This window comes from Xiphophorus couchianus, chromosome 14, assembly GCF_001444195.1.
Source record: "Xiphophorus couchianus chromosome 14, X_couchianus-1.0, whole genome shotgun sequence".
Taxonomy (NCBI): Eukaryota; Metazoa; Chordata; class Actinopteri; order Cyprinodontiformes; family Poeciliidae; genus Xiphophorus; species Xiphophorus couchianus.
The window spans coordinates 16,448,397-16,475,716 of record NC_040241.1 but is presented as its reverse complement, the minus strand read 5'-3'; the positions used below and the strand labels follow the sequence as shown (position 1 = coordinate 16,475,716).

The 27,320-nt window shown below is 42.6% G+C and overlaps 1 protein-coding gene across 5 annotated transcripts in view; it reads right to left on the bottom strand.

Annotated features, from left to right (window-relative positions):
• The window catches only part of LOC114156830 (nuclear factor 1 B-type), an 87,821-nt gene that overhangs the window by 21,653 nt on the left and 38,848 nt on the right, over positions 1–27,320 (bottom strand). For all 5 annotated transcript variants that reach the window (XM_028037353.1, XM_028037354.1, XM_028037351.1 and 2 more), the window contains 4 exons: positions 10,754–10,810; positions 8,211–8,279; positions 3,645–3,765; positions 2,441–2,559 (listed from right to left, as the gene is read on the bottom strand). In XM_028037353.1, coding sequence (XP_027893154.1) covers positions 2,441–2,559; positions 3,645–3,765; positions 8,211–8,279; positions 10,754–10,810 — 366 coding nt within the window. The remainder of the gene's footprint in view (positions 1–2,440; positions 2,560–3,644; positions 3,766–8,210; positions 8,280–10,753; positions 10,811–27,320) is intronic.

Here is a 27,320-nt window from a genome sequence, read left to right as displayed (position 1 = left end):
GGGAATTTAAGGGGATTTCCCAGCCTGATTTTGGAAAGGAGATACGTTTCATGTTGCAGTCAAAGAAGAGAAATACCTTAGAGGAGACTTTCAAGGATGAGAAAAAGGCGTTGCAGTAAATTACAGCAATTAATTAATCCTTTGAATAGTTAAAGAAGCGTCGTTGCCTTGAAACTTTATTAGTCATGTTTAAAGGACTGATTTGTTTTGTACTGGCTGAGTAAATGTGTGCTGGTGTGTAATAAACTCCAACATTTCAGTGCTTTCCCAGACCAGAGCACTACCAGAGAGCCTGAACGACAACCACGTGAAAGAAATGAAATCCTTGGCACTTCGGAGGACTCATATGGGTTTAATATCGGCCCACTTCTCATTTATTCTCTCTTGACAGAGTAATGGCTGTCTTTGGAGAGTTTCCTACCCACTTCATTCCCTTCCTCCTCACCCCAAGTGTCTAAGTTTACGCAGTGCAATGCTCTCGGGCCTTGTGCAGAGGGACACGCTAGAATTTCGTGTACCCACATTGCGGCTGCGGCTGAATCCCACCACTGCTGCGTCTCCTGTGTGTCATCTGGTGTTTTCCTCTCGCAGCCTCCCCACTGATTATATTAAATTAAAAAAAGGAGGTGGTCTGGGTTCAAACCGGAGCTAAAAACCACTGTGCAGGGAGAGGAAAAAAAAAAAAAGGGCTTTATTTCCAATGATTTTATGTGTGTCGCAGTTAGACCAAAATGTGTCTTATCTGGTCTTATGGGTAAAATACGACTAGAAGACGTAGACAGGAGTGAGTAAAGGGTGGGAATGATTAACAGATCTTCATTACAGTAATCAATATAATGTGTTTCACTAAGAGAATTGAGGTACTGAAACACAAACGTTTGAGTAATATTAAAATTTATTGAATATAACTTTTAAAAATGTGGGCGTGTTAATATAAGCTAAATTAATACAAGCTAAAGTTTCAGAAACAGGATTTAGTTTTGCAGCAGAACATAAAACAAGTACACATCTGTATTTTTTCTCTGCTCTCATTAAACTAATACCAGAGGAGTCCAGTACATTCTCCGACCACTTCAAACAATCACACGGCAGCAACCCAATGCATTTTGAAGACAACTTACTGAAGTTAAAAATCTTCAAATACTAGAGATCCCTTCTGGAAACGGTCAACTGCCTATTTTAATAGTTAAATCACCAATTGTACAATAAAATGCATTAATACTTACAGTAGTAATACATATTAGCACTTCCACAGAAGCAAACATCCAGACATTTCCTTATCTCCGCTCCTGGTGGTTCAGTCAATCAACAGCAAGGAAAGCAAACGTCGATCCTGGATTGTTTTTCAACTATTTCAGCTTCCCAAGTTGAACTTTCTTTTCAATATTTAGGATATTACATAGAAAAATCAGATAAGCTAATTTTCTGCAAGCAATTTGGAGTCACTTTCCGCAGAAAATCCGCAAATGCCGTACTGCGAATCAGCAAGAGTCCTTTGTGTTCCAGAGCTGAAGGGCAAATAATTACTGCTAGCATCCACAGTACAGACATTAAACATTTAAATAAATGGGCGAAAGCAACTGATGTCACAATTCACCCAGGATCAATAAAACTGGACAATAACAGATCCGGGTTTTTGTTTTCTTTACTTAACTGCAATATTCAGATGGTGAGGAGAAGATTTTTGCAAAAATGAAATGGAAACAGGAATCCATCCTGCTTTAATCCAACAATTCATGAGGGTTCAGGTTCTCCGTAATACAGATTATATTCAAAGAAGTACTCGGATTATTTTGAACTTTTGCACAGCGGCTGATGGATTTTCTCTGACAAAGTATTTGCTTCACTTTTTGCTGTGATTGCCATTTCTTTTAAAATTTAGAACCATCTACTAAGTACATTCTTGAAGATCATTTGTTACAATCAGTGGAAAGACTAATGCAGAGCAGCTTGCAACATGGTTGTCTGACTTTGTTTACCAAGGAAAACATACACTAAGTCACTTTTAAACTTTTTGCATGCAATGAAAATAGAAAGTTTATAGATTATTTTTAGCAATATCAACAATCTTGTGAATCGTTTGGGTGTGATAAGATCTTGAAACACACATCTCATGAGTCAGCCAGGCTTTGCTGGATGAAGTCGTAATATAAGACGACCCAATTATTTTTAAATCATTTGTTTGGCAGAATTTTTGGGTTTCCAGAAGGAACAACACAAGGCCACAGATTGACAGACAAGACTCAGACAACATGCAAGCGCTGCAAGTTGTTCAGACGGTGAAGGAGGCAGAAAGTCTTGCTAAAATGGCCGACGGCTGGACGGCTAAGGGTAAGTTGAGCTACAAAACGATCAACAGCAACTGGGAAATGGTGAAGTCGCAGTCTGACATTTGACTACCAGATAAAGCAGCTAGAAGTAAATAAAAAGCGGAAATCACCTCCGTCTCTGTCGTGCCAGTTCGCCCGGCTGCTGGCTGGTGAGCTGGGTGACGAGTAGAAGTCGGGTCCCGTCGGGCTGGTATCCATGTTCTCCTCCATGTTGGTTTTGGGCCTTTTGCTGAACACAAAGTCAGGTTTATTACTTGATGCAATCATTCGTTTCATGCATCACAAATCATATCAATTGAAACAGGTGCTAATATTTATTTATTTAAGCTAACATAGGACAAGTTACTGTATGTTAGCTATAGTAAGATGTACTAATTTAAAATAATATAATCCATAGTAAACTGAAATAATATAATCTCAGTAATTAGATAAAATCAAACTTAAGTTATTTTAGCTTAAGTTATTAAGCTAAAATAATATCTTAATTATTTTAAGCTATTATTTTAGGAGCTGACAGTTTAGCTCCTTTCAGCTAAACTACACTAAAAGGAGCTATGCTAACCTAAAATGAAAAAAATAAAAAGGTGTGCTAAGCTAAGTTAATTTACAACAAATTGACTTGTTGCAAATCAGTTAATCTAAGCTCAGATATACTGATTTATGGGAAAATAAATTCAATTTAGCTAACATAAGATTAGAAAAATGTAGCTCAATCAAGCATAGCTAAACTACTGTACGCTAAACTAAGCCGAAATAATTTACAATAAATAAAAAGCTTATTTCATTAAGCCCACATTTTGTTTTTTTATTAGTCTGATGTAATTTTCTAATCTTACTTGAAAGCAAAAAATCATCACAAACTGGAAATGAAGACTTAAAAACAGCATGTATATAATTACAGTAATCTATATAATGTGTTTCACTAAGAATTTAGGTACTGAAACACAAACTTTTGAGTAATATTCAAATTTGTTGAATATTACTTAAAAAATGTAGGCAAGTTAATATAAGCTAAATTAATACAAGCTAAAGTTTACTAAATTAAACTTAGCAAAGATGTTAAACTAGGATAATATAGGACAAAAAAAAAACTAAAATAAATTCAGCTAAACCAAAACAGACTAAATAAGTTAAGGTAAAATAAGCTAAGCTAGGATAATTCAAGTCTAAAGGGATTTTTTTTTTTTTTAGGATGGAGAATGCTTTCAATTCCTAAGAATACAGCAAACAAAGTCAACTATATGGAGCAACTAGAGAGGATATTTGTAAAAAAAACTTTGTGTGAGAATTGTGCTTCGCTGGCGTCCCACTGACCTGCCAGGCGGGGAGGACAGGGAGCGTTGTAGTGCCACGCTGGAGTTCAGGTCATGATAGTAGGGCTGGCTGGGCATGTCCGCCATGGAGAAGGGTACCGCTGCGCCGTGGGTGATCGGCACTGAAGAGGACACACAAAAAAAATAGCTCAAGGTTACTCTGCTTTCTGGTTGAGAGATGCATCTCCATCCTTGCATCTAGAAGCAGGTGATTTATTACGCAGACCATGATTGGTGGAGTGTCTGTCTTTTTAGTCCAAGGTGTTTCGTATTTACTGAGTGTTTCTAAAGTCGCTGCATGTGGAGAACTTGTTCAGGAAACTTTAAGTACTTCTTATGTCTTATTTAACACTGCAAATGGTTTCAGTCATTGTTCATTTGTTCATTTTTTTCCAGAATGATCTTAAGTTTCTTAAGGTTTTCCTCATCCTGAAGAGTTCTGCAGGTTTTCTATGTATTTTTAAGCATTTCTCTAAATTCTGTTTCATTCATTTTCTGCCTATTATCCACAATGATGTTTTTTATTTGATAGTTTAAGCCACTTAATCCTGACCTATAAATTATTCAGTCATAAAAGGCCTCATAAACTTAAGGCTATTGACAAATTTAATTTTTATAGACTTGCTACCAACATCCTGTCGCAAAAACAAGATTTATTCCCATTCAGTTAACTGAATCTATGAAAAATACAAAACATAACTGTTTTAAAGTCAAAAATAGTATCTTATCACCAACAAGATGTTTCAGGACAGGATCAACTGAAGTCCAGTTTATGCTTTCTTCTTCTCTTACATGCAATAAAATGTTACTTTCACAATATGAATCAGATAAACATCTGACTAAAAAAAAACAAAAAAAGCCAAGAAGTCAAAAACAAAAAATTATACCAAGACTTTTTGATCTAGTTTCTGGTGCAAATATCTTAGTACAGTAGAAATAAGACTAAACAAAAACGTACAAATAATGTTTCTGCTCGATACAGGATCTTGTTTTCCTTAATATTGATTAAAAGTACTAGTTTCGGATTATTTATTTTATAACATGGGAATGAATATATAATAAGTGAAATAATATTTGAGTGGAACCAGTACTTTTTCATCAATATTAAGAATTTCCTTACTTAGAATAAGCTCCTATATCTTGCTGAAAACGTATTTCAGCAAGTGTGCTCAGATATTTGACCAGAACTATTTGGTAAGATTTTGTGTTTTTGCAGTGTCGGGCGATCGAGGTCGATTTGAAAAATTGCCAGCAGGTCTGGTTCCTTGGATTTAAGGCATAAAGTACTTAGACGGATTATCGTAAAACTGTATATGGTTAAATCTTTTTATGCTGAGTGAATTAGAACTCCCCCACCCAAAAAAAAACTCTGCAGAGAAAGATCCAGCAGTAAAACTCTCTGCCGTTTCCTCTGATAATGATTTACAGTGGAAAAGGTGATATTTTCCCCGCTGCGGTTGAGGTGAAGGATATTGTTTCAAGGGAGGCCGTGCCTGTGTTTACAGAACAAAAGGGGTTCGCCACCCATCCTCGCACCAGTGTGTGGCCCGTGAGGCCGCCTGCCGCTCGAGTGCTCGGTCGGTTTGGAGTGGATGAGAAGATGGAGTGTGTGGCGCCGTCTGTTGTGGTCTGAGGTTCACCACTGGCACGATCCGATCCGCCAGCCTCCGCCCTGGCAGCCCACTGCAGCGTTGGCAGCGGCCCCTACCCGCTGCTACCCACGCCGGGCTGTTTGTGGAGGAATGCATCCGGCCCGAAGACACTGAATACCAGATCATTGTTTTTGTTGTTTTGTTTCTCGATTCGCTGGTTAGGACAGCCCCTCACCCGCCCTGGCCGTCCCTCTTGGTGTGGCGCAGTTTTTGCAGTGCCAGTCTGCCACCCTGTTGATCAATTATTCAATCATTTTGGCTTTAATTCAGTAAAAAGAAAAAAAAACCCACACATAATTATTTTCTGTGCTCTAGATCAACCGGCTTCTTTTGCCTGGGCACGTGCGCGCTTTGTTTTGAAAAAAAAATGAATTTTTTACACTTGAACTCGAGGCTCGTGTTGCATTAATGAGTCGAAATGCTGGGTTGCGATTCAGCCTTGAACTCCGGAGCTCCCTTTGATGGACTTCAAAGAATGTCTCGACAGCTCAGAGAGTCGGGAGAGGAGCGCGATGACGGACGAGCGGCTGCTTAGATATCTTCCCAGGGAGCGACCGGCTGAGTGAGTGACAATTCCTGTGTGTCCGGCGACCTTTTTAAAATTCCAGCTCGGCTTTGCTGAAGCCGGCCTCTGTCACATGAGAGCAAATGTGGCGGCTCAGAGGCCATCTGGTCAGAGGGCAAATTAAACACTACACAAAAACACGGCCTTCCAAGGGATATTCTGTGTCTGAGCACTGAAAGGAGTAGTTAGTGCCTTTTGGAGCACAAAACGAGACAATGTGGCTCAAGCTTTAGAAGTATTTATGGTTTAAGATGGAAAAAAAAAGATCAGACGTTTCCTCTTCTGTAACGTTAGCCCAACTCTTCTGCATGCAAATGTGAAGAATATATTTGGATGTGCAGCAGATTGAACGCATAGACTTTCTAGATTTCAATAAAGTCTAATATGAATGTTTCTGTAAATCAAATTATTATTTTTGGTGACTAAAAACTGAGAACTGCCATCAAACTGACAAAAGTCTGAGATTTGTTTGCCAGAACAAGTTTTCCCCCAGAAAGCCCGGTGGTTGGGTGCAGTCGTGTTTTTGAGTTAAAAAATGTTTAAAGTTGACAGGAAATTTGAAAATATCACTTGATAATTATGTGTTATTGGAAGATTTATATCTGAATGCCAACTATAAAGTCTTAAAAAATGCAAACATAAAAAAAAACAAACAACTTAAATAAGCAATGCTAAGCTTGGTAGGAGCAGAAGTAAAGCCTGGTGGCCCGCCAGGCTTATAATACACTGGAAGAAACCCTGCAGAAATGGTCAATTTTTGGAATTGATCATAGTTATAAGAGAAAGGTCGATCTTATGATTGGATTATTCATAATTCTGGCAGATTTTTTATGTTTTTAAACAGTTTTTGACTTGTGACAGTAACGTTGACACGTTGGTGCTTGAGTCTATGACTGCACGATGTTACTGCGATCTCCTCTCTCTTTCCTGTTGGTTCTTACATAACTCTGTAACCTGTAGCATTTTGAGCAACACCATTTGAGTCCATTGTGAGCATCTCCTTTCCTGAAACTCTGTCCAAGTGCCTAAATAAAACATCAGCACGTAAAATACAAGTTTATAAGGCGTAGAATAAATTTTAAAATGTTTTACTTCTACCGTCTACTGTTTTACAGGAAAACCGTTTATTTGCCGTCATCAGTGGCTATGCTAACTAGCCTGAGCGTTCACTTCTAAGCTGCAGCTAGCAGAGAGCAAGAGGGGCTGAGCAGCACCACACGAGGGGTGATTAACAGCGCTAAGACCCTCTTTCTGCCTCTGATTATGGTTTCTAAGTAGGACTTAGAATTTTTCACAGATTACCTTTTACAGTCATAACTTAATGACAGTTTCAACAAACTTTTTTTTATAACAGTTGCACACGGCAGCTTTAATTAAAACCCGCAAAGCTTAAAATACAAAACTACTTCTGTTACATTTACTCTACAAAACCAGAATAACAAATGGAGCATCTGTGACTTAATCTTTACAGTGGAAGTGATTTCGTAACCCCGTCATAAAATCTGACCCTGGCTGTAGCCTCTGATTGTCTTGAGAAAGCTGCTGACATTCCCGACTACGGAGCGGGAATGAACCGCTGGAACCGACTGCTGCATGCTGCAACACACAGGCCACACAGCATCGGCCTGTTTCTCTTAAACACAGGTTAGAGAGGAGGAGGAAGAGGAAAAGGAGGGGTGACTGGAGTCTCTGTGCTCCGCAGGCAAGTTCGCTACAGTTGCTGCTTCAGCTCAGAGTCTGCACAGGTAAACTGTGCCTTGACGTGCCCCTGGCTGTCAGGGCAGTCTTTGGAGAACAACCGTCAACGGCTCTGCAGAGGAGGAGGAAAAGGAGGAGGAGGAGGAGGGGAGACATGTCCATGCAGATGAAGCTCTGAAGACAGCTGCGTACTCAAGAGTTATCCTAAAGCAAAGGAGGCTGGGTAAACTGGATTCTCCGCAGCACAGCTGTGTGCTGTGTGTTGGGATTTCAGCTCAGAGATTACAAAGGAAAACCGGGTTTTTTTTTTTTTTCCGTGTGTGGGGGTCGAAGGCGAGGGCTTTTCTGGGTCAGCTCTTACTGTTTTTATAGGGGGGAAAAAACCCACCAAACCCACGAGTTTCTGCACAAACACGCAGGTGTGTTTATCTTCCTGATTACACTTGATTAATGACTGCAAGAGTTTATGCAAGCTGACAGCTTCCTGATTCTTACATCAACTCCGATGCACCTGTTACGCCGTCTGCAGGCGGTCCAACTATGTCAGTGAAATTCCACAGAACACAAAAGAGCAGCTCAGACGGGCTGCAGGTAGGCAGGGTGCTGAAGCGACAGCAAACAAGCAAAAACAAATAAGGAAGCGTGTACTTACTCCTAGACACTCGCACCAGCTCCGTGACACTGAAAACTCCTGATTTGATGAAGCTGTCTTCCAAATACACTGCAGAAACAAGGGTGAGAAGTACACCCATCATTAGTTAAACCGCTTAGAAATAAAAATAAAACACACGTGCAGGTGGATCGTTTTCTGAAATGCATTTACACCTCTTCAACTTTCACACATTTTGTCACAAGCTTAAAACTGAGTGCAATTTTGTGGAGGTTTTATGACAAAGCAACACATAGTAGTGCCTTAATGGGTTTACTTTTTTTTTTTACAACTACAAGCCTGAAGAGTGCCACATGCATTTGCACTACAGCGCCTTCAGAAGCTGCATAATTAGTAAGCAGAGTTCACCTGCGTTTAATTTAATCCCAGTATAATTGCAGGTGTGTCAGGGTTTCAGAGGCTGTTAGAGAACATGAGCCACTGTTGAAAAATGTCATCTGAAGTTCTGTTACATAACAAACACGAAACAACTTCAGCACCGAAGATCACACTGAACACACCATTTTAGTTTGAGCTATATTCACGCCTCAAAATGGCCTAGTCAAAGCTCAAACCCTATGTTAAAGTCACAGTTTGGAGGCAAGATGTTCACAGATGCCCTTCATCTAATCTGAGCTTTACTTCTAAGACGAAGAGCAACATTTTTAGTGTCAAGATATGCAAAGTTGTTACAGACGTGCCACAAAAGACTTTAATTGCAGCAAAAAGAGCGGAATACAAACGCAGGCCACTTTTTTTTTTACAATTTAATTTGTAAAAAACCTTTGAAAACATTTTTTCTTCCACTTGACATTTATGCTCTACTTTGTGTTGGTCTATCAAAGTCCCAATGACATGCATTAGCTACAATCCCATCCAAATGTCATGTGAGTTTTGAGCGAATTAGACGAGTTTCCATCTGCTGTTTCAGGGTGAATGAACCGGGAGAAACAAAAATCATTTTGTCAGATGTTGACACTATGCATGGTTGTGAAGAAAGTTGAAAGTAGATTGCAAACCAGCGTCACACATCTCAGATAAACGGAGAAAGTCCTCCTTTCTGAGCTGGAGGGTCGGACTAATTTGGTAAATATGTTTCCATCTTCCCTTTCACACATTAACTCTTTTTTTGGAAAAGAGTCGAAAACCTGAAGCGAGTGTAAAGAGTTTTTTTGCAACATTGCAACATTTTGAATTTTGCAGTTTCCATCAACTTAACGTTTATAAGTTTCTATCAACTTGTGTGGGCAATATGACAAAATCTGATTCAAGAATAGGAATGCCTTTACGAGGTCCTGTGCTCATTTAGCAAGAAATGACTTGAACAAAGTTACAGACATTTTAAGTATCTGCATCTTTCACCAATCGTTTTTCTGGAAACAAAATCTCCTCCAGCTTGTTCATTTTTGTTTAGAAATCGACAGTAGAAGCTGAAACTGCCTCTATTTGAGCACAGACCAGTATCAACTCCCAGTAAAAACAGCTGAGGGAAGCTCAATATTCAATTAAACACAAACACAAATAGAAAATCTGTCAACAGTGCGGATATTCAAGTCATACCAGGAAACATCAGTTTTAACAGAGACGATCACGTGAACCCGTTTCATTTTACCTGATGTAACTTGCCTCCTGCAAATCAAGCTTGCTGTGGCAAATCCTCCGTTTTTTTCCACTCCTGTTTTTAGAAAACTTCTCTTAGACTCAACCAATGTTAGCTCTGATAAATATATACATATATTTCTGCATGGTGGATGCATTTGCGGCACTTGTTTGACCTACAGGGACGTAGCGACAGTAACCAGAGTTTCGTCGGTCAAGGAAAAACGGGGAATTTGGCCCCTGATGACCGAGGCGATCTCTGCTTTGATTCGCGGGCCGACGGCGCTCAGGCCGTGCCAGAAAGACGGGAGGAATATCTCCACTGGCACCTACGAAGCTTAACGCCTGTCATGAGCCAACTTTTTTTTTCTTTCACAAGGAACTGTGCCACCCGCCGAGGGCCTCCCGGGCCTGAGTCACTGGCTCGGCTTGGGTGTTTTCCTTGGCACCGGCATCGGCAGAACCTGCTCTTGAGGTAGAAAACTAATTATACTTCTGAAAGTATTTGCATTCCATCGCCGTGACGACACGGCACAGGTCAGGCCAGGGGAAAAGACGCAGAAAACACAACGTCAACAGTCTTTTGTAACACTTTCAAATGTCGCCGTCTATTTTCCGAAAACCGTATTTGACGCTTTCAGTTCGACGATGACAGCGGGGTTTAAGTACCGATTCAGGATTGTCATGATTTACATTTAATACGTCAATTTGCCGAGTGTAACAACGAGCGTGTTGACACAAAACCCTCAGCTGCACGTTGATGCGTTCCTGCAGACCTGACAGCGGCTCATGCCTCTGCATGTAGGCCCGCGGCCCCGAGAGGCGCTCCGCCGTTCCCGCCTGCCAGTCACGGCGTTCCCAAGCAGGATTGAGAAAGCGGCTGCGCCCCGCAGAGGAACAATGCGGCGATGACAGAAGGGCGGGAGGACGAGTGGCGCTCTACATACCTGGAAGAGGGGTTTTGCCTGGCTCATTGTTACTCGGACTTCCTGACTGCTGCGAGTCTGCGGACACACAGAGAGAGAAGGGCGGGGAGTTAGTGGTGAGAAATACAAAAAACCTTCGAAGTAATCTAGAGGTTTGTGTCCTGAAAAAAAAAACCCTCATTAATTGCATTTTGTCACATTAGAACCATAATTTTGACATGTAAAGAAAACAAAGTGTTTAATTTAATCTCAGTATTAATCCAGTTGTTCAGTGAAGGCCTGATAGAGAACATTAGTGAACAAAAAGCGTCGTGAACAGCGATGCTTTTAGCTAGCGCAGGGAGAAGCAGCATTCTAGCTAACAGGACAAAAATCAGAGAAGCAGCTTGAGAGGACCATGGCGACTCTGGAGGAGCTGCAGAGATAAACAGCTCAGGTGTGAGAAAGAAGGTCAGGGTTCAAATCCCATCATCAAGACTAAAAAAACACAAAACCCTCCTAAGTGTTTTTGGTCTAATTTCTTAGTACACTTGAAACGAGACAAAACTAACTTAAGAGTAACTGTTCAGCAAGATATAAAAGCTTGTTTTAAGGATGTAATTAAGTTTGCACAGCGGAAAATTAACTGTTTTCCTTAATATTGATGAAAAAGTGGTACTTCCACTGGAAGATTATTTCACTAATAACATGGGGAAAATATGCTGGTATAGGTGAAATAATCTGCCAGTGAAGCAAGGACTTATTGAGTATGTTTATGACGTAAACAAGCTTCTATGTTACCTGCACGTTAGTTTTGTCTCATTTCAACTGTACTAAGATGTTTTTGTAATGGGAACGAGACAAAAATACTTATTTTTGCAGCGAAAAAAGTCACAGGAAGATTTATCTGTGTGACTCAAGTAGTTGGTCACAAAAATCGAATGTTTTCTTCAGACAAAACTACGTGTGGCTTTGAACAAGCAAAAATAATAATTGGTGGCGATAAAATGGTATACTAATATACTAAGTAGGTCACTTCTGAAACAAAAGGTGTCAGAGTAAAAGATGGTAAATACATATACACACCACACTTTTAAGATCTGTAAGCATGAGTGATTTTTCTTCCACTTTTTCAGATAAAAACCTGCAGCTGTCATGAAACCTTCACCGATCTTCTCACTTTGAATGAACTCAAGGTGAGAAAGCGAAGGTTTTTCCTTATTGATTGTACCAGTGCACCCGCAGTAGAGTCAAACAAGTCAGCTTTGTTTGAACAGTATTATCATTAATGGGAGAGCAAACTGAGGCGGGGAGCTCGGCGTCTGACGCAGGATGGGCCTGGACGCTTCTTGTTCTGCGCGTCATTTTTCACAGCGGCTGGAGGAGAGTCTGAGGGGCTTCAGGGGAGCCGGGATTCACAATGTGTTCGGCCCCGCTGTGCAAGGTACAAGCAGAGAACATGAGAAGGGAAAAAAAACAAACAAAAAAGGCGAGAGAGGACAGGGAGGGCAGGGGAAACACAAGGAAACATGAGTTGAATTCTTTCCACCGGCTACAGGATTTGCTGCGTCTGACGTCCTTTAATGGGAAGCAGGGAAATATACGATTCCTCTCTAGTTCCCGGTCAATTTCGGACAAGTACCGGGATCTTTCTGCTCTTTATGTGACGCGGCACAAAAGTTGTAAAAGTTCCGAATCGGAGACATAAATCGGCGTGTAAGGCGACGGTGACTCAGCCCGAGAGAGGCCTTGAACTCGGACGGAGTCGTGCCAGGCGGTTAATGGCAGCAGCGTCTGAGTGACGATTCAAACTGGCCGGGGCCCACACATGGCCCCCGAGACAGAATGGGAACCAGAAGGGAGATTATCATCTACACCTTCAACATGTGACGGATCTAACATGAGAAAGAGAGAGGGAGAGACGGTGAACTCAGATACCCTCGCCTTTGCAAAAACAGCCGTTTTCCTGTTGCGGCTCCTATGAGCTGTGTTACAGAGAGGAAAAATAAAAAAAATTTTAAAAAAAGAGAGAGGACGGAGGGGAAAGGAGAGCGGGTTAGTGGGGAGAGGGGGAATCCAAAAAGATTTATTCCTTTCTTGTTCTCTCTTCGTGTCGCTTTCCCGCTCTGTCTTGTTCCCCTGCTCCTAAATTTGACTATTAAACAGCACTGCAAAAACAGAATGTTCTTGGCTGGAGCTCAACAATGACAAAGTGGGGAGGGGAGGAGGACCATACATTAAGAAGAAAAAAAATCCTCTATTTTCAGTATACTTAGCCTTAAAAACAAATGACTAATCTACAAATTGGAGCCTTGAAACATATGAGGCTTCAAAAAAATTAAAGAAGGCATTTGAGTTGGGCATTTTTCATTCAAAACACATTAAAATCGGGAGGTTTTACACTGTAAAACATGACTTTTGACCATCGGTTTTATACCTCGACATTTTAAATGTTTCAATCAATAGATAATGCATTTAAAATTTATTATGTTGAGCTTAACCAAACAACTTTCGAATCCCAGACACTTATTACTAATCCAGTGTTCCTTGAATAACTTAAAAACACAAACAATGAAGTAAAAAAAAAGGCTTTCCTAGACTTTATTTTATAGGAATTAATCAATTGTTTCAGAGATTTTCACTTTTGTCAGCGTGACGTTTCGCTCCTGCGATTAATTATCATACATGATTTTTAAGCTTTTTCTAGCAGTAATTTATTTAAATTGTCACATTTTTTTCCTTACAAAATATAAAAGTAAATAAGTAACATTAAATAAAAGTAGCAATGCGAATGGGCTGAGAAGCTGCATCCAGAAAATTGTGGGAAGGGCTCCATTGTAAATCATCAAATTTACCAAAAGATTAGGCGTCTTTGACACTAAAATCTGCGCAAGTTGTTCACTTCACGCTCAGAGTGGTTGTCAGCCAACTAATATCCGACGTTTTGCATCAATAAATCGAGAGTTGCTACACGGAGACGTGGTGTGTGAAGGAGCTTTGGTGGGCAAGTGGAGGTTTGTGTGGATTTACTGTAGCACATGTCCATAAAGTGATTGCAGGGAACTTGGTGCGCCCGCCCCTCGCCTCCCCTCCGCCCTCCCCCCGTCTCTATTCCACTTTCAGAGTCATCCATCAGTCTAGTTACGACTGCCAACTCCATGCCTCCTCCCCGGGAGCCGCGCAGAGGGAGCGACGCAGGCGGGCGGAGAGAATAGCGCAGCGGCGAGGTAAAGAGAGGTGGAGCAGAAGGTGGGAGACGGGGGGACGCTCCGGCTCGGTTCGATCAGATCAGAGTTTTCTGCTTTTTGTTTGTGCTTTTCTCATCTTCTCCTGCTTCTCTGTGAGCCGAACAGGCAGGCATGACAAAAAGAGCAGATGGTCGCAGCAATTAGAGATCGCAGGCGGCATCTTCCAGCATGAGGCCCCGCTGTAGCACCAGGAGAGACCACCTGGATGACTCAAGGTGGGATGCAAGCATATGGCACATCTGCCAGGCCTGCGCCGGAGCCGGGAACACCTCCCCTATTGCATTACATTTTACCTTTGACCCAAGAAGGGCAGCGTCGGGCTCTCTGGGTTTTTTTACCCCCTTGGTGACACTCAAGTGTTTTTTTGGCTAAAAATCAGCTTCCTGCCACAGTCCAGTTACATGTCCAGGTCAATGTATTAGAATCAAAAGGTTAATTTCTGTCATAATTAGGTTGAAAAAGTGAAAGGAGAAATTTGCAAAATACTCTCTTCTGGATAAAAGTATCGGCTCCCTTACATATTTTCTCCAGGTTTTTACTGAAAGGTTGCAAATAATGCCCAAGAAAAGCATAAAACACAAAAGACAAGGAAACTGTTTGTAAATAAATCATATATTAAAGTAAAGCAGTCAACCAAAAAAACCTGTTCCGCTGTGAAAACTTAATTACCTCCCGCATCTAGGAACTGGTGTGAGCCTTAGCAGAAACGACTCACATCAAGTGTTTTCATTCGCTGTTAATGAATCTGAGCAGCCCGGTTAACGTCATGCATCTCCATCAAACTTCAGGCCACACTTTGACTAGACCACTGCAAACCCTTCATGCTGTTTTCTTTTAGTCTTTCAGCCCAAGTGCACCTAAGCTTGAGATCAAAAAGTGAACTCTTTACAAATTGAACACAATTCAATGCTCCATCAATAATGGCAGTAATGTACCTCCATATCACACTGCAACCACCCTGTTTAGCTACAGGTATGAGAATATCGATTTAAAATGCTGTCGGGACAGAAACCTTACAAAATGTCCCACTTTTTCCTTTTTCTTTGGGAAACATGAGACGAACTTTGCGTTCTTTTTCACCAGTATTACTTTTAGCCTTGGCGCTCCAACAAATATGCCATTTTTTCTATCTTTCCTGTTGTTGAATCGTGAACTCGGACCTTAACCGAGCCATGTAAGGCCTTCAGTTCTTCAGATGTTGTTCTGTTGCGATCTCCTGAATGAGCCTGAATTATCTTGCAGTAATATGAGTTTATTTCCAACCACTGCTTCATGTTTTCTCCATTTGGCTCCAACTGCGGCCCAGAAATGACTCTGTAACCCTAAAAGATGTAAAAGATTTCATCTGTTTAAGTTACTTTTTGGGCCAAACTGGTTCTGTTTTGGCGAACTATAGATTCTGGTGGGTTTTTGCAGCATTTTTCTACTTAATAAGTAAAAAAAACAAAAAGCCTAATTCCAGAAATAGCTTTTGTTTGTATTTACTCAGGTTATCTTTGACATATCTTTTAGAATACTGATCTAAATGAACTTTTATGATTTATTTAGAGGTGCCTTTTGTTTGTTTTAAATATAAAACACAAAATGTATTTTTTTTTTTTATTTATATAAGGTTGCTCATATATAGTACAGTGGAGTACTGGGTTATTAGGGGCCCGGGGCCCGGCTATCTGCATCTAAAAAGGTGTCCTGTGCAGAGGTCCAGCCGATCTGATAGTCTTCAAATAAACAGTAGAGTAACCTGTAAATAAACAGTTGCGGTCGAGGAGCCTCAGCTTTGCCCTGGGAGCTTGGCAAGGCCAGACGCCACACACACACACACACACACACAGTCACACACCCCCGCACACGCCCACACACACACACACACACATTTGCTCTTTTCCAAAAACAACATTTCTTGGCACCCTCCTTCCCCCGCCACTTGTTTAAATAAACAAACCGGTTCACGAAGGAAGGGGAGAAACAGCACAGCGTTTGAACCAGATTATCTGCTGTTACTCAGCAATAAAAAAAAAATAAAAATAAAAAAAAAAGAGAGAGAGAAGGGGTGGGGGGGAAAAAAGCAGCAGCAGAAGGGGCTTGTGGGTATTTTTGGATGTGTCCACGAGTTCTTACACCTTCTTGTCCGGTGGGATACTTATCATACCACTGTAACGATTAGGGCAATTAGCGGTAATGGCAACAGAAATCTGGCTCGGCAAGAAAGTTTCTGAGTGCTTATGAGGTTTTCTCCACACCCAAGTGTGTTACTCGCCTGGATTTTATAATCACTAAAACACTCACACACTCTGGCTCCAAACCACCCTCCTCCTCAATTTCTGGCACCGTACCCATTCTGTTCCCACTACGTTGTGGAACACATATGCACACACACACACACACACACACACCAACACACGCAAGCATATGAAGAGACTGTGGGTTAAATTGGCCACATAGTTTGGGAAACTTTCTCTCCTTCTTCTTGCTATATATTTTTTTTCCTCCTTCTTCTCTGATGGCGGCGGTGCGAGTTTTTGCAGCCCGCAAACACTTTGCAGACACGTTCAGAAACAGCGACGCACGCACGCGCTCGCTCGCTCGCTCGGGCCCCACGCACGCCCTGCAGATGCATACCGCTGTCGACATTTCAGGAGGAGAAGCCTGTCTGGCAGCCATTTTATATGCCGAGCAGGGTTCTGTGCACATGTATAGCGCTCTGGCTGCCAGAGGCGCGGGTCCCGAGCCAAGATGCATTTCAGCAGCCCCGGGGAGGCGGGAGGCGGGGTGGAGGGAGAGAGCGGGGTGGACGACTCCCGGAGAAGCAGGGAGAAAAATATCCACCTAATTACGGAGCGGCTCTGATGCGTAATGTTTCGACAATACATCTGCTCCTGAGTAAATATTTGAGGTGGCCAAACAGACTTTCTCCTCTTCCGGAAAGTTTGTCCTTCCTTGGAAACCTGCAGGCGTGAGCACGTGTGCAGCAGGGCCGCGCCGCTCCCTGACTGTACATGTGCTGGTATGTAATGTAATGTAATGTGTGTGTGTGTGTTTGTCTCATGTCCTCTCATGCTCCTGGTTTCTATCATTCACAGCTTGGAGGATGACCTCACAGCGCTCAGGCCGGCTTCCAGGCAGCCAGCAGAACCTGCTCCCTTCTCCCAGATCCCTCTTTCTTCTCCTTGCTATCTGCCTATCGCTGTCCCCGCGCCTGCAACTGTATCCCGACTCCATTGTATCTTTTTCACATGCCAACATCTACTATTCAGGGTATCCTATCTGGCGAAGAGCTCAAGCTACATCTTCTTTTTTTCCTCCTTAATTTTCAGACCCTATCTGCTTTTTTTCCCCTTTAAGGTTTCCATCTGTTTTGGTGACCCCCCCCCTTCCCTCCTTCGTTTGCCGCCTTTATTAAACGACCCCCCGTCCCTCTCTCATTCTATCTCTTTGTCTCTCTATCTCTGTCTTTTCTCCCTCCCTCGCGCTTTGTTGTCTAAACAAAGTGGCCTTTATCAGGATGAGCTGCAACCCAAACAAGCCCAACAAAAGATATGGGCGAGAAAATCTGCCCGCAGAAGAGGGGAGGATCTTATCGTGCCAGCCTTTGTGTGCCAGCCTGCCAACTGGCGATGCCCCCCGCCGCCGCCAACCCCTCCCCAAATCTCACACACACACATTAATATGCCAATTTTTGGCATCGCCGCAACGAGCTGGCACCTGACCTGGCTGAAAGGAAAGCAGGGGTGACGGGAAGACGAACCGTTCGACGGAGGGGGCGCCATCTTTGAGATGGTGCTCTCCCGACGAGCGATAAATCAAGAACCGAGGAGCAGAATGTGCCGCAGACACGCCGTTTCCACTTTACGGTAAAGAGTCACCGCTCAGGCTTGCGCTGGACCCGATACCGAGTTCCAGTTTTCTGTCACCACAAAGTGGGACGGATGCCATCTCTCCTAATCAGACCAGAAGACATGCGGCTACACATGTCGCTACTGGTGAAATAAATAATAAATAAACCGAACAGACCACAAAAGAGAAAACAACGCTGCAGGTTCTTTCTGTATCAGTGTTGTGTGAGGGACTATTGCAGAGTCAAAGATCCAGCAACTTTTTACCCGGCGGTGTTTTCTAAACTTCTGAGTTTCGACTGCATTGAACCATTTCTGGGTTTGCAAAAGTCAAGTTATCACAAATGCTTGATTGAAGCGTTTGTTGCTGCTAAAGTCGGTCCAACCAGTTACTAGGTTTAGGGAGCAATCGCAATTTTTTTCCAGGGTCATGTACATTTACATTTTTTACTCCCTTAATAATGAAATACTTCATCTAAAAACTGCAGTTTATGCTGACTTGTGTCGCCTTCGACTAACATTTAAATTGGCTTGACGTTCACTGAAACACTTAAGTGTGACAAATATGCCTAAAAATATGAAATCAGGAATCGGGAAAACACTTTTTTACATGTGACTGGATTTGTCTGAACTAAATTTGGATGGAACTCGGCCCATTTGTCTTGATATTTGTTGAAATGTGATGCTACATTAGTAAGACTGAATTTGTCTTACTAACTGAACTTAAATGACGACATTTGCAGATCTGTTTATAAACCCCGACTCATCTATCAACATCTCCGGCTCGAGTTTATAATTCCAGATCGTCCCGTTCTCAGGCGATGTTGGAAATCATGATTTGAGACACTGAACAGTGACTGAATGGTTTGTAAACTATGCTAATATGTTATTATTTTTGAACAGCTTTTGACCCTAGTGACCTTTGACAGGTAATAGGGCTTGGAAAGAAGAGAAAGACGTGCAGCAAATGGCCCGAGACTAGGAATTAAACCCAGGACACCTGAGTTGACGGCACAACTAACTGAACCACCCAGTGCCCAAATATACTGATATTTAAAAAGATTATTTCCCCATCTTCTGTGTAAATATCACTGGTATTCAGCATTTACATTCACATTTTTTCAGCCGAACTTGAAAAGTCATTTGTAGCTCTGAATATCTCCTGCTTGAAGGGGTGTGTTGAAATCCTGTCCGCAGTGTCGGTGGGAGCATTAACGAACACGATTGGCATTTATAAACTGAACTGATGATAAAAAATAAAAAAAATCTGAAGATCATTGTCATATCCTGTGATTAGACATCACTGTTGTTGCAGAAGGTGTTTATGAATCCTGACTGCTGTTAAAAAGAGAGTTTATGAGCTCTACTGACGAGCCGGCGACAGATAACTTGATTTGTCGGCTGCGATCCTCTGCAGAAATTCAAAACACAATAGAGGGAGGTTTAAACATTTACCGGAGGAGACGATGATAACTTGAGAGCTCTGAACCTGTGGACAAACTGGTTCTTCGCTTTTGATTTTAATAGTACAGTTAGGGATGCGCTTTGTGCCAAAGACAGAAACATCTTGACGTTGAAACTCTCTGCACAGGCAGAAGAAAATAGCAGAAATCTTAAGTCATCTCCAACTTCGCTTCACACTCTGTGACACCATAATGATTATCTCATAATTGGAACAAGGGAGGCATTTCTTATTGGCCCTACAGCGGCAGCTGAAAGCCTCCCTATCAAGTAACCGCTGGCAGGTAGAGAAAACCGCAAACACATGGATGAACGTGACAAAAAGGAGGAAAAAAAGGTGAGAAGGGGCAAAGTTGAAACGTCTGCACAAACAATTAAATGTTGCGCTCTTTTCTTTAAGGCGCACTCAAGACTCTGTACGTCTGTCAGGGTTTGAAGACGAGGGGAATCAAGTGGGATCCCGGCCCAGACGGGAACAATGAGGACCCGAGCAGAGCGCTGTGTGTGAGCGCGGTCGACTGTGCGTGACCCAGCTCACTTGTATTTCTCGGCGTCCATGTTGGTCCTGCCGACAAGAGCACGCTCAGTGTCAGTGTGTGCGTTTGTTTCTAATCACCGCATACTAATGCGGGCGAAGAGCGGGCCCTCTTTCTTCTTTCCCCCGCCGAGTCTCCATGCCTTCTCCTCCGTAAACTCTCACGGCAGTGAAAAGAGGCGAGCGTTTTAACTGAGCCAGGAGGACAACAGGCTCCTCATTGAGGTCACCAAGCAGCACGGATGGGGAGGGAGCTCATTCTGCGGCGAGTGGGCCCCGAATGGCACGCTGAATGGCCCGGCAGATCATTAGCCACACCGGCTCCGAGGATGAGGACTGGGGGAAAAAACCTGGCCAGGACAAAGCCGGGAAACCAAGGATGCAGATGAGGGTTAATCCACCCAAATTCAACTTCCCCACCTTTTTCAATTCAGGATGTAAAGTTTACCCACCTCTGAGCAGATGCGTGCATCGTTTGCGCCGGCGCTCAAAGGCAGCTTCCATTCATGTAGTCATGCCACATTTGCGCATTAAACGTACACGCAGTGACATACAGAACACGTGTGCGCACACGGAGGCACGCACCGGTCGGCGAGCGGGCTGCAGACAAACCGCAGCGACACAACGCGACACAGTGGCTCATCTGTCTGATGAAAAATGAGCAGGCTGGTCTCCAGTCAGCACACCGCGCCCCCCGCTTAATGTTTCCACCTCCTCCCGCTCCCGCTATGTTTGCCCTTTTCTCACAATGTGGTCTTTCCTTTAGCTTATTTATTACACTCCTTTCTTTTTTCCCCTTTCTGTTCCTGTCACTTTGCTCTCAGCTTGTTGCCCCAACTGGGCGATCTTTCACAAGAACCTGACGACCGTATTAAAGGGGGGGCTGTGGGGGGCTCCTTTTATTAATATTATGCCTTCAGTTCTAAAGCTTTATTGTTCAAGCTACTTTAAATTATTGTTTTCCTCACTATGCTTGAATCCCATCGGCTTATGACTCCAAATAAGACTTTTTAAAACCTAACATTGGACTTATTTAACATTTTTACAAGCAACATTTCTCTTTAGTAGGACACTTACACCCACACGGTAGAGTTAAACTTTTATTTTATGCATATTTTTTAAAAACATATCTAGTATTTCTAGCAATAAAATGTAAGTTTATAAAGTTTTATGATTGCAACTTTTAAATTTAACATTTTTTTTGGAATATATCTGAATGGTGAGTCAAGTTTTTTGGCTTAACTAGGTATACTGTAAATATTACACATTTTTAAATGTATTTCATCAGAAACAACATAAAAAATCTTACATTTAGATAAAAGCAATCATTGTTTAAAGCAGCAATAACACTAAACTTAAGCCAAGCAACTTTTCAGATGCTTATAGTGACTTTTTTCAAAAAAGCAAACAAATCTAGCAACTTTTTATTTTTTTGTTACTGGAAATGTTGACGATGAAAGCATCAACAAAACTGCAGTATCTGTCCAGACTGAGTGAGGAGCGAGAGTTGCTGTAAGCCTCCATCGCTTCCTCAGCGCGGCAATCAGTCTCACACAGACGTCCTGCAGCAAACACTGCAAATAAATCACACAGGTGAAAAGTTTAGAAATGCTATTGATCAATATGTGTCTAAGTGAGATGATTTTATACCCAAACGCTGGGCTGAGTGACGAAAACGTCAACCAAGCTTTATCGTTTTGACCAATAGGAAAATTCATCTACAACGGTCACCGTTCGACCCACAGAAGGCAGCACCGAGACGGTTTAAGGCCAGACAATGCAGAATTAGCCCTTTATGACCTAAGTTACAAATCTCCGCCTGGATATTTTTGCTTATTTTAATTGTACGCAGTTCTTTAAATGTCCTGTAAGTAAATATATATTTGCCCATTTATCAATAACTGGAACTTTCAACATCTACCAACTTATTTTCGCAATTTACGGTCAATGAAAAGAGCGGCCCATACTGTTTTAATTCTCACCAAAGCTGAGAAGGTGCTTAAAGTGTTGCATTTTCCAGATTTTATGATGATGCCACTTTGTTGGCTTTAAATATTCCTGCTTCGCTTAGAGTGAGCTGAGAAAAAATCAGGTTTTTCTAATTTAAAGGGCAGCCTTTACAGGGACACGTGTTTTTGTCAAACAAAAGAAGTTACGATTCATTTTTTTACAATTTGATGCTTAAAATTTAACTTGAAAATTCAACTCAACATCTATAACTTGATTGCAAACAAAACAAAAACTACTGACAGTTTTGGTGCAATTTGAGAAAGAACTTTTCATAGAAACAGAAATGCAGTGGTCCGTAAATGGAACCCTGTGGTACACCTAATTTGCAGTTTTGAAAGGTTGATCCGACACTGTCAACTTTAAATCATCGTACTCAGGACTAAACGGATGCATAGCTTGTTGTGAGAAATTTAACTTTTAATTAAATTTTATAGAATCTATCTAAATCCTCCAGTAATTCCCTGGTTTTGAATGTAATAACTGCGTGCACACATTAATCCGTCTTTACGTTTTCCAGGAGTGAGCGACTGAAGTGTGGTCTCACCATTCACACGTTCAGTCTGCGTCTTGTCTGGCCCGTGAGAAAAAAAGAGGAACTTTGCATCTGTGTTGAAACAAAAGCCCCATCAACAGCCAGACTTGCATCTTTTTTTTTTTCCTCTTTCTCTTTTTTTTCAGTATGCACCAAACAAACAATTAGCTTTGTTGCAGTGTAATTGACTGGCAGGACCGGCTGGCATTTACATTCGCCCGCTGTTGCCACCCTGCCATTCGGCGGGCCTGGATGAAAGGGAGTAAGGTCCGTACGAGGGTGCGAGGTTGGCCACGTCTCTCTTACTTCCAAGCATTTTTTTTTCTCCCCTGGTGGCAAACTTCCAAGCAGGAGCATTTCTTTTTTTTTTTTTAAGGGAGAAGGGAAGGGCGGGTGGAGTGAGGACGAGACTATGGATTTAATTATGCATGCGTGTTTTCCCATTCATTGTAGCGGTGGGAAGGAGCGATGGCGAGGGGTGTAACGCGGGGTGGTAGAAGGGGTGCAGAGGGGGCAGACCAATGACATTCCGTCGTTGTAGTCCTCCTCCTACACACAAACACACACATACAGGCAGCAGTCTGGGAGCGAGCCGCTATAGGCTAATGAGGTGACACTCACCGTCTGGAGACCAGCCAAAACAGTCCATTAACTCCTAGCCAGTAGTTAAGAGGAGAAGAAGGAGAAAGGTGGAGGAAGGGAGGGGACAAGAGGAGGCAGATGAGGGAGTGGGCAAATGGGTGAGGTAGGTGGCTAGATGATGGTGGGAGGAGTTTATGGGGGGGGGGGACTGGAGTCTCAGGATGTGAGAGTGGGGGGTATTCCTGCAGTTTTGTAGTTGTGAATGAATCAGTGGGGTGGCTGAAAGCAGGGAGGGGGCTTTGCACGAGCGTTCACTACTGGCGATTATGCTCTGAGGAGATTTGTGTGTGGGTAGCAACAAATGAGAGAGGGCGGCGGAGAGAGATCCAAACCCACCCCCTCGTCCCGACCCGTACCCCCCCGCCCAGTCAGCGAGACAGACCTTTGACAGAGGAGCTCTGTGATTCGCCTCTTTCATCTTCAGAGAAACCCCCCTGTCCAGTCGGATAATTATGAGACAAATGCACCGGACCCCCGCTGCTTGAGTGGCAATGGGCATTGGAGGCCAGAAACACAGAGAGAGGGTTCAGACCTGCACGTCTCGACTGGTCCGGAGGGAGGGGGGACAGAAGGAATGAGGGATGGCGAGAAGAGAGGGGGGATATTTGGGGTCTGGGAATTTCCCCCCTCTCCCAGGAGAGACAAGTTGGTCCGCAGATCATAGATCAGGGGCAAACCGGTGGCGATGCTAACAAGGACAACAGGACTTTCACTGAATACTTTACGCAGCCTCTTTGGATACAAAATGCATGAAATAAATACGGTTTACAAACACCCAGTTCCATGCAAAAGTATTAAACCACACAGACTTTGTATTCAAGTACACAGACTTTCTTGGACTCTTTCTGGTATTTTAAAACTCTTTGGGAATTGCCTTATTTTGGCTAAAATACAATTTTAGGTCTATATAGCTGGTTTTTATTAAATATTACCACAAATAAACTGGAGCAAATTGTGAATTTGTGAGTGAAATCAGTAACATAGAGCCTAAACATTCCAGTTTAAAAGCCTGTTGCTTAGCTGCCTGGTATGCTTTGAAACATCACTGATTCATCCCTTTGGTTTAGGAGACGTTTTGAGCATAAACTGACAGCTAAGTCAAACTTCAAATGCATTTTGTCTCCTTACAACAAACAGGAAGAGAGTGAAAAAGAAGCCAAAGTTGAGAGAAGACCTTTAGAAACCCTGATATCTAAACCGCTTTAAAAGACAACAAGAGATTCAAAGCAAAATATCAAAATCTTGGGGATGCCTCAAGATTGTTGCACCGCAATGACTCTTTAATATATAAAACAACATATTAATAAGTGTTTAAGTTGGAAAGGACTCAGCCCAGAAGGTGTTCAGTGTGTTTAATTGTGCTTTGGTTGGCACTGATAAGAAGGAATGGTTAGCCAAGGCTGCTTTATCTACAACTTTATCTCACACCAGTCACAAGTCCCGATAGCTTTCAACAAGCATGTCTGCAGAAATGCAACTGTAGATCATTTGAAATTATACTGAAAATCAATGATGGCAATCCATTTAATCACTTTACCTCCTCATTTCCTGGGGGGCTCTGATGTCTGGTGTAACTTTGAAAGGGTGAAAGGTTGGGTACACCCTGGACAGATTGTCAATGCAAAACAGGGTTCAAAAAGTGCAACTTTTTGGGGGGAACAAACACCATGTAGAAAGGATTCAACCTCAGGACCTTCTTGCTGAAAGGCAACACCACTAACACACCATCAGCACGCAGCCTGCATTCTGGAGTTGAATAAACACTGAACTAAGAACAGTGGAAAGACAGTTTGTTAGTAGCTTTCACTTATAGCTGCAGATGAAAATCCCTTTAGATTACGGGCCAAGTTCAAAGACAAGGTCTGATAGCTTGTGCTTGCGTCACACTGGATCTGATCAACCTCCGCCTGTGATGTGTCACTGATTGTCAGAGCTCACGACTGTGTCAAGCCTCAGCCAAGAGGACTTCCCACTGGCCACGACTGGGCGCTCCCACTCAGGGCAAAAAAGAAAAAAAAAAAAAAAGGCTCTCCTCCAGCTGGGCTTGAGGCCACCGAGGATCCCTGCCACCCATCGCCGCTGTTTGCGCTCTCAGAGCCGTGCCAAGCGGGCGGCACACAAACACACACGCCCACGCACACCTTTAAGCTTGGCTACATGGAAGGAATTATGCGATCGTAGAACGCCACCACATCTAAGACCAAATCTTGGCTCGAAACAGACAAAGAAAACAAAGCGTGCACTCATTCGGACAATTTTGCTGGCACTGCTTCTCTGGAACGGGATATAGACTGAAGAAGGAGGTGGAGGGGTTTGTGTGTGTGTGTGGGGGGGAATCAACCACAGAGTTTAATGTGTCATTACAAGCATAAAAACAGACTACTGACGTTGCCAACAGATGTCGAGCCAGTTTATTTTTGCCATTACAACTCCAGTAGGGAATGAAGCAGCAGGTGCAAATGGTGCTTTCTTCTTTACTATCCATGCTCCTGTGCTGCTGTATCATCATTTCTTCTCATTTAGTACGCAAACATGCATCAAGCTGGGTATCAAATCTCAATGCATTTACTGCTGACTTTATTCTACCAAGAACCGAAAGCAGGATATGAACTTTCGATCAGATCGTTCTGATTAATGCGCAATTTAATTTTCTTGCTGGTAAGAAAGCTGGTCTTAAAGTGCCTAATAATGTCCACATTTTCGCCCAACTCCTTACCTGGAAGGGTCCAGTAATGATGGAAAGCTGTGCTAACTCCTGAGGCTGTAAGCTGTTCAGCTGGTTGGTGGTTTAAAAGCCGGCTGCATGCCGCATGGCTAGTAAAACCCCTCCTTTCCTGTTAATGAGCCTGGAGACAGGGCTTTCAGAGGCCCCCGTCGGAGCTGGCCCAAATCAAAGCATTCGAGGGGAGAGAGGCTCTGGGGCAGGAGGGTTCATTCGGGGGGAGAGTGGAGCCTGGTGGTGTCTCCACTGGCACAAGACCCCTGAATGAAGTTGTTTTTTTTTAAGGCAAACTCAAAGAGCGATTTCATGAAAACATCTGGAGTCCATGCACCAGGTAGATGCTTATTTGGTGAGTCTGATGCCAGTCGGTAATAAAACGGTGCCGTCAAGCACATTCTAATGTAACCCAAGAAAGGCCGGTGGCTCTGTGCCTGTCATAAGGTCACGCCATTGGCAGTCCTCCAAAGGCAGCAGAGCTCCTTCTTTCCTTGTGGATCCTCTGACTGACTGGAGACATCCTGGCAACAGCAACAAAGGTGTACAGTCAACAGACTGTGTCTTTCAACAAAACATCCCTCACTGCAAAAAGAAAGAGTATTTGCTTTTAGTTTGAAGGTTTTAATCAATGGTGGGCAATGGTGGGCACTGCTAACTAAACGCTAGCTGTGTGGAAGCAGAGCTGATGTGTACACGGTCTTTGCACGCTTCAAAATAGGAGCGTCGTTACAAAAGTCAACCGTTTTAAGTTTATTTAAGCCACAACTTTAACACGGATGTCGAAATGTATCCAACTGAAAGTTTACAAAACTGTCTAGTAAATTGGTGCTTTAGAAATTAGGGGAAGTTAAGTGTGCTAAGCGTTTTCAAAGCTAGAGTACTCTAAATGCTAAATGAAAAATCAGCTCCACTATAAGCACATTAGCAGATTAGCAGGTGTGTGCCAACCACTGCATTTCATATATTAGTAAGTACCAGAAATTATCTGGTTTTGATCAGGATTTAAAAGTTTTCTCAACTGCCCTCAAGTGCATAAAACCACACAACAGAATCCATGCTACCATTACTTCATCCAAAATGGCAAAAACTAAGAGATGAAAAAATTGAAGTACACCCATGATTTAACGGCTTGCACAATTCTCGTTGGCTCTAGAATACTTCAGTCAACTAGTTCAACTCAATGGCTTCAAGACGCTCATGTTCTGTTGCTGCAAAACAAGCCCAAATCATCATTCCTCCACTACTGTAGCTGACAGGTGTTATGAAGTGTTAGCGCTGATATGCTGTGTTATGTTTTTTGTTTTTTTTGTTCAGCCAAAACATCTCATTGTCTGATCAAAGTACATTGTTCTAGTCGTCTTTATGCAAATTTAAGCTGCCTGGTTTGTCTTCTAGAGAAAAGAGCAACATTTCTAAACAAGCAATTCTTGTCCAGCCTTTTTCTAAGTACACTGTCGTGAACTTTCGAGATTTAACATGCTAAGCAAGACCTCCATAGTCGGAGACTGAGCTCTTGGGCTGTTGCTTGGTCTAACCTTTTGACATCTACCTCTGAGAAGATTCAACACCATCTTAAATGTCGACCTTCCAACTCTTTGGAAACAACTCCTATAAGGTGCAGAGCTGATG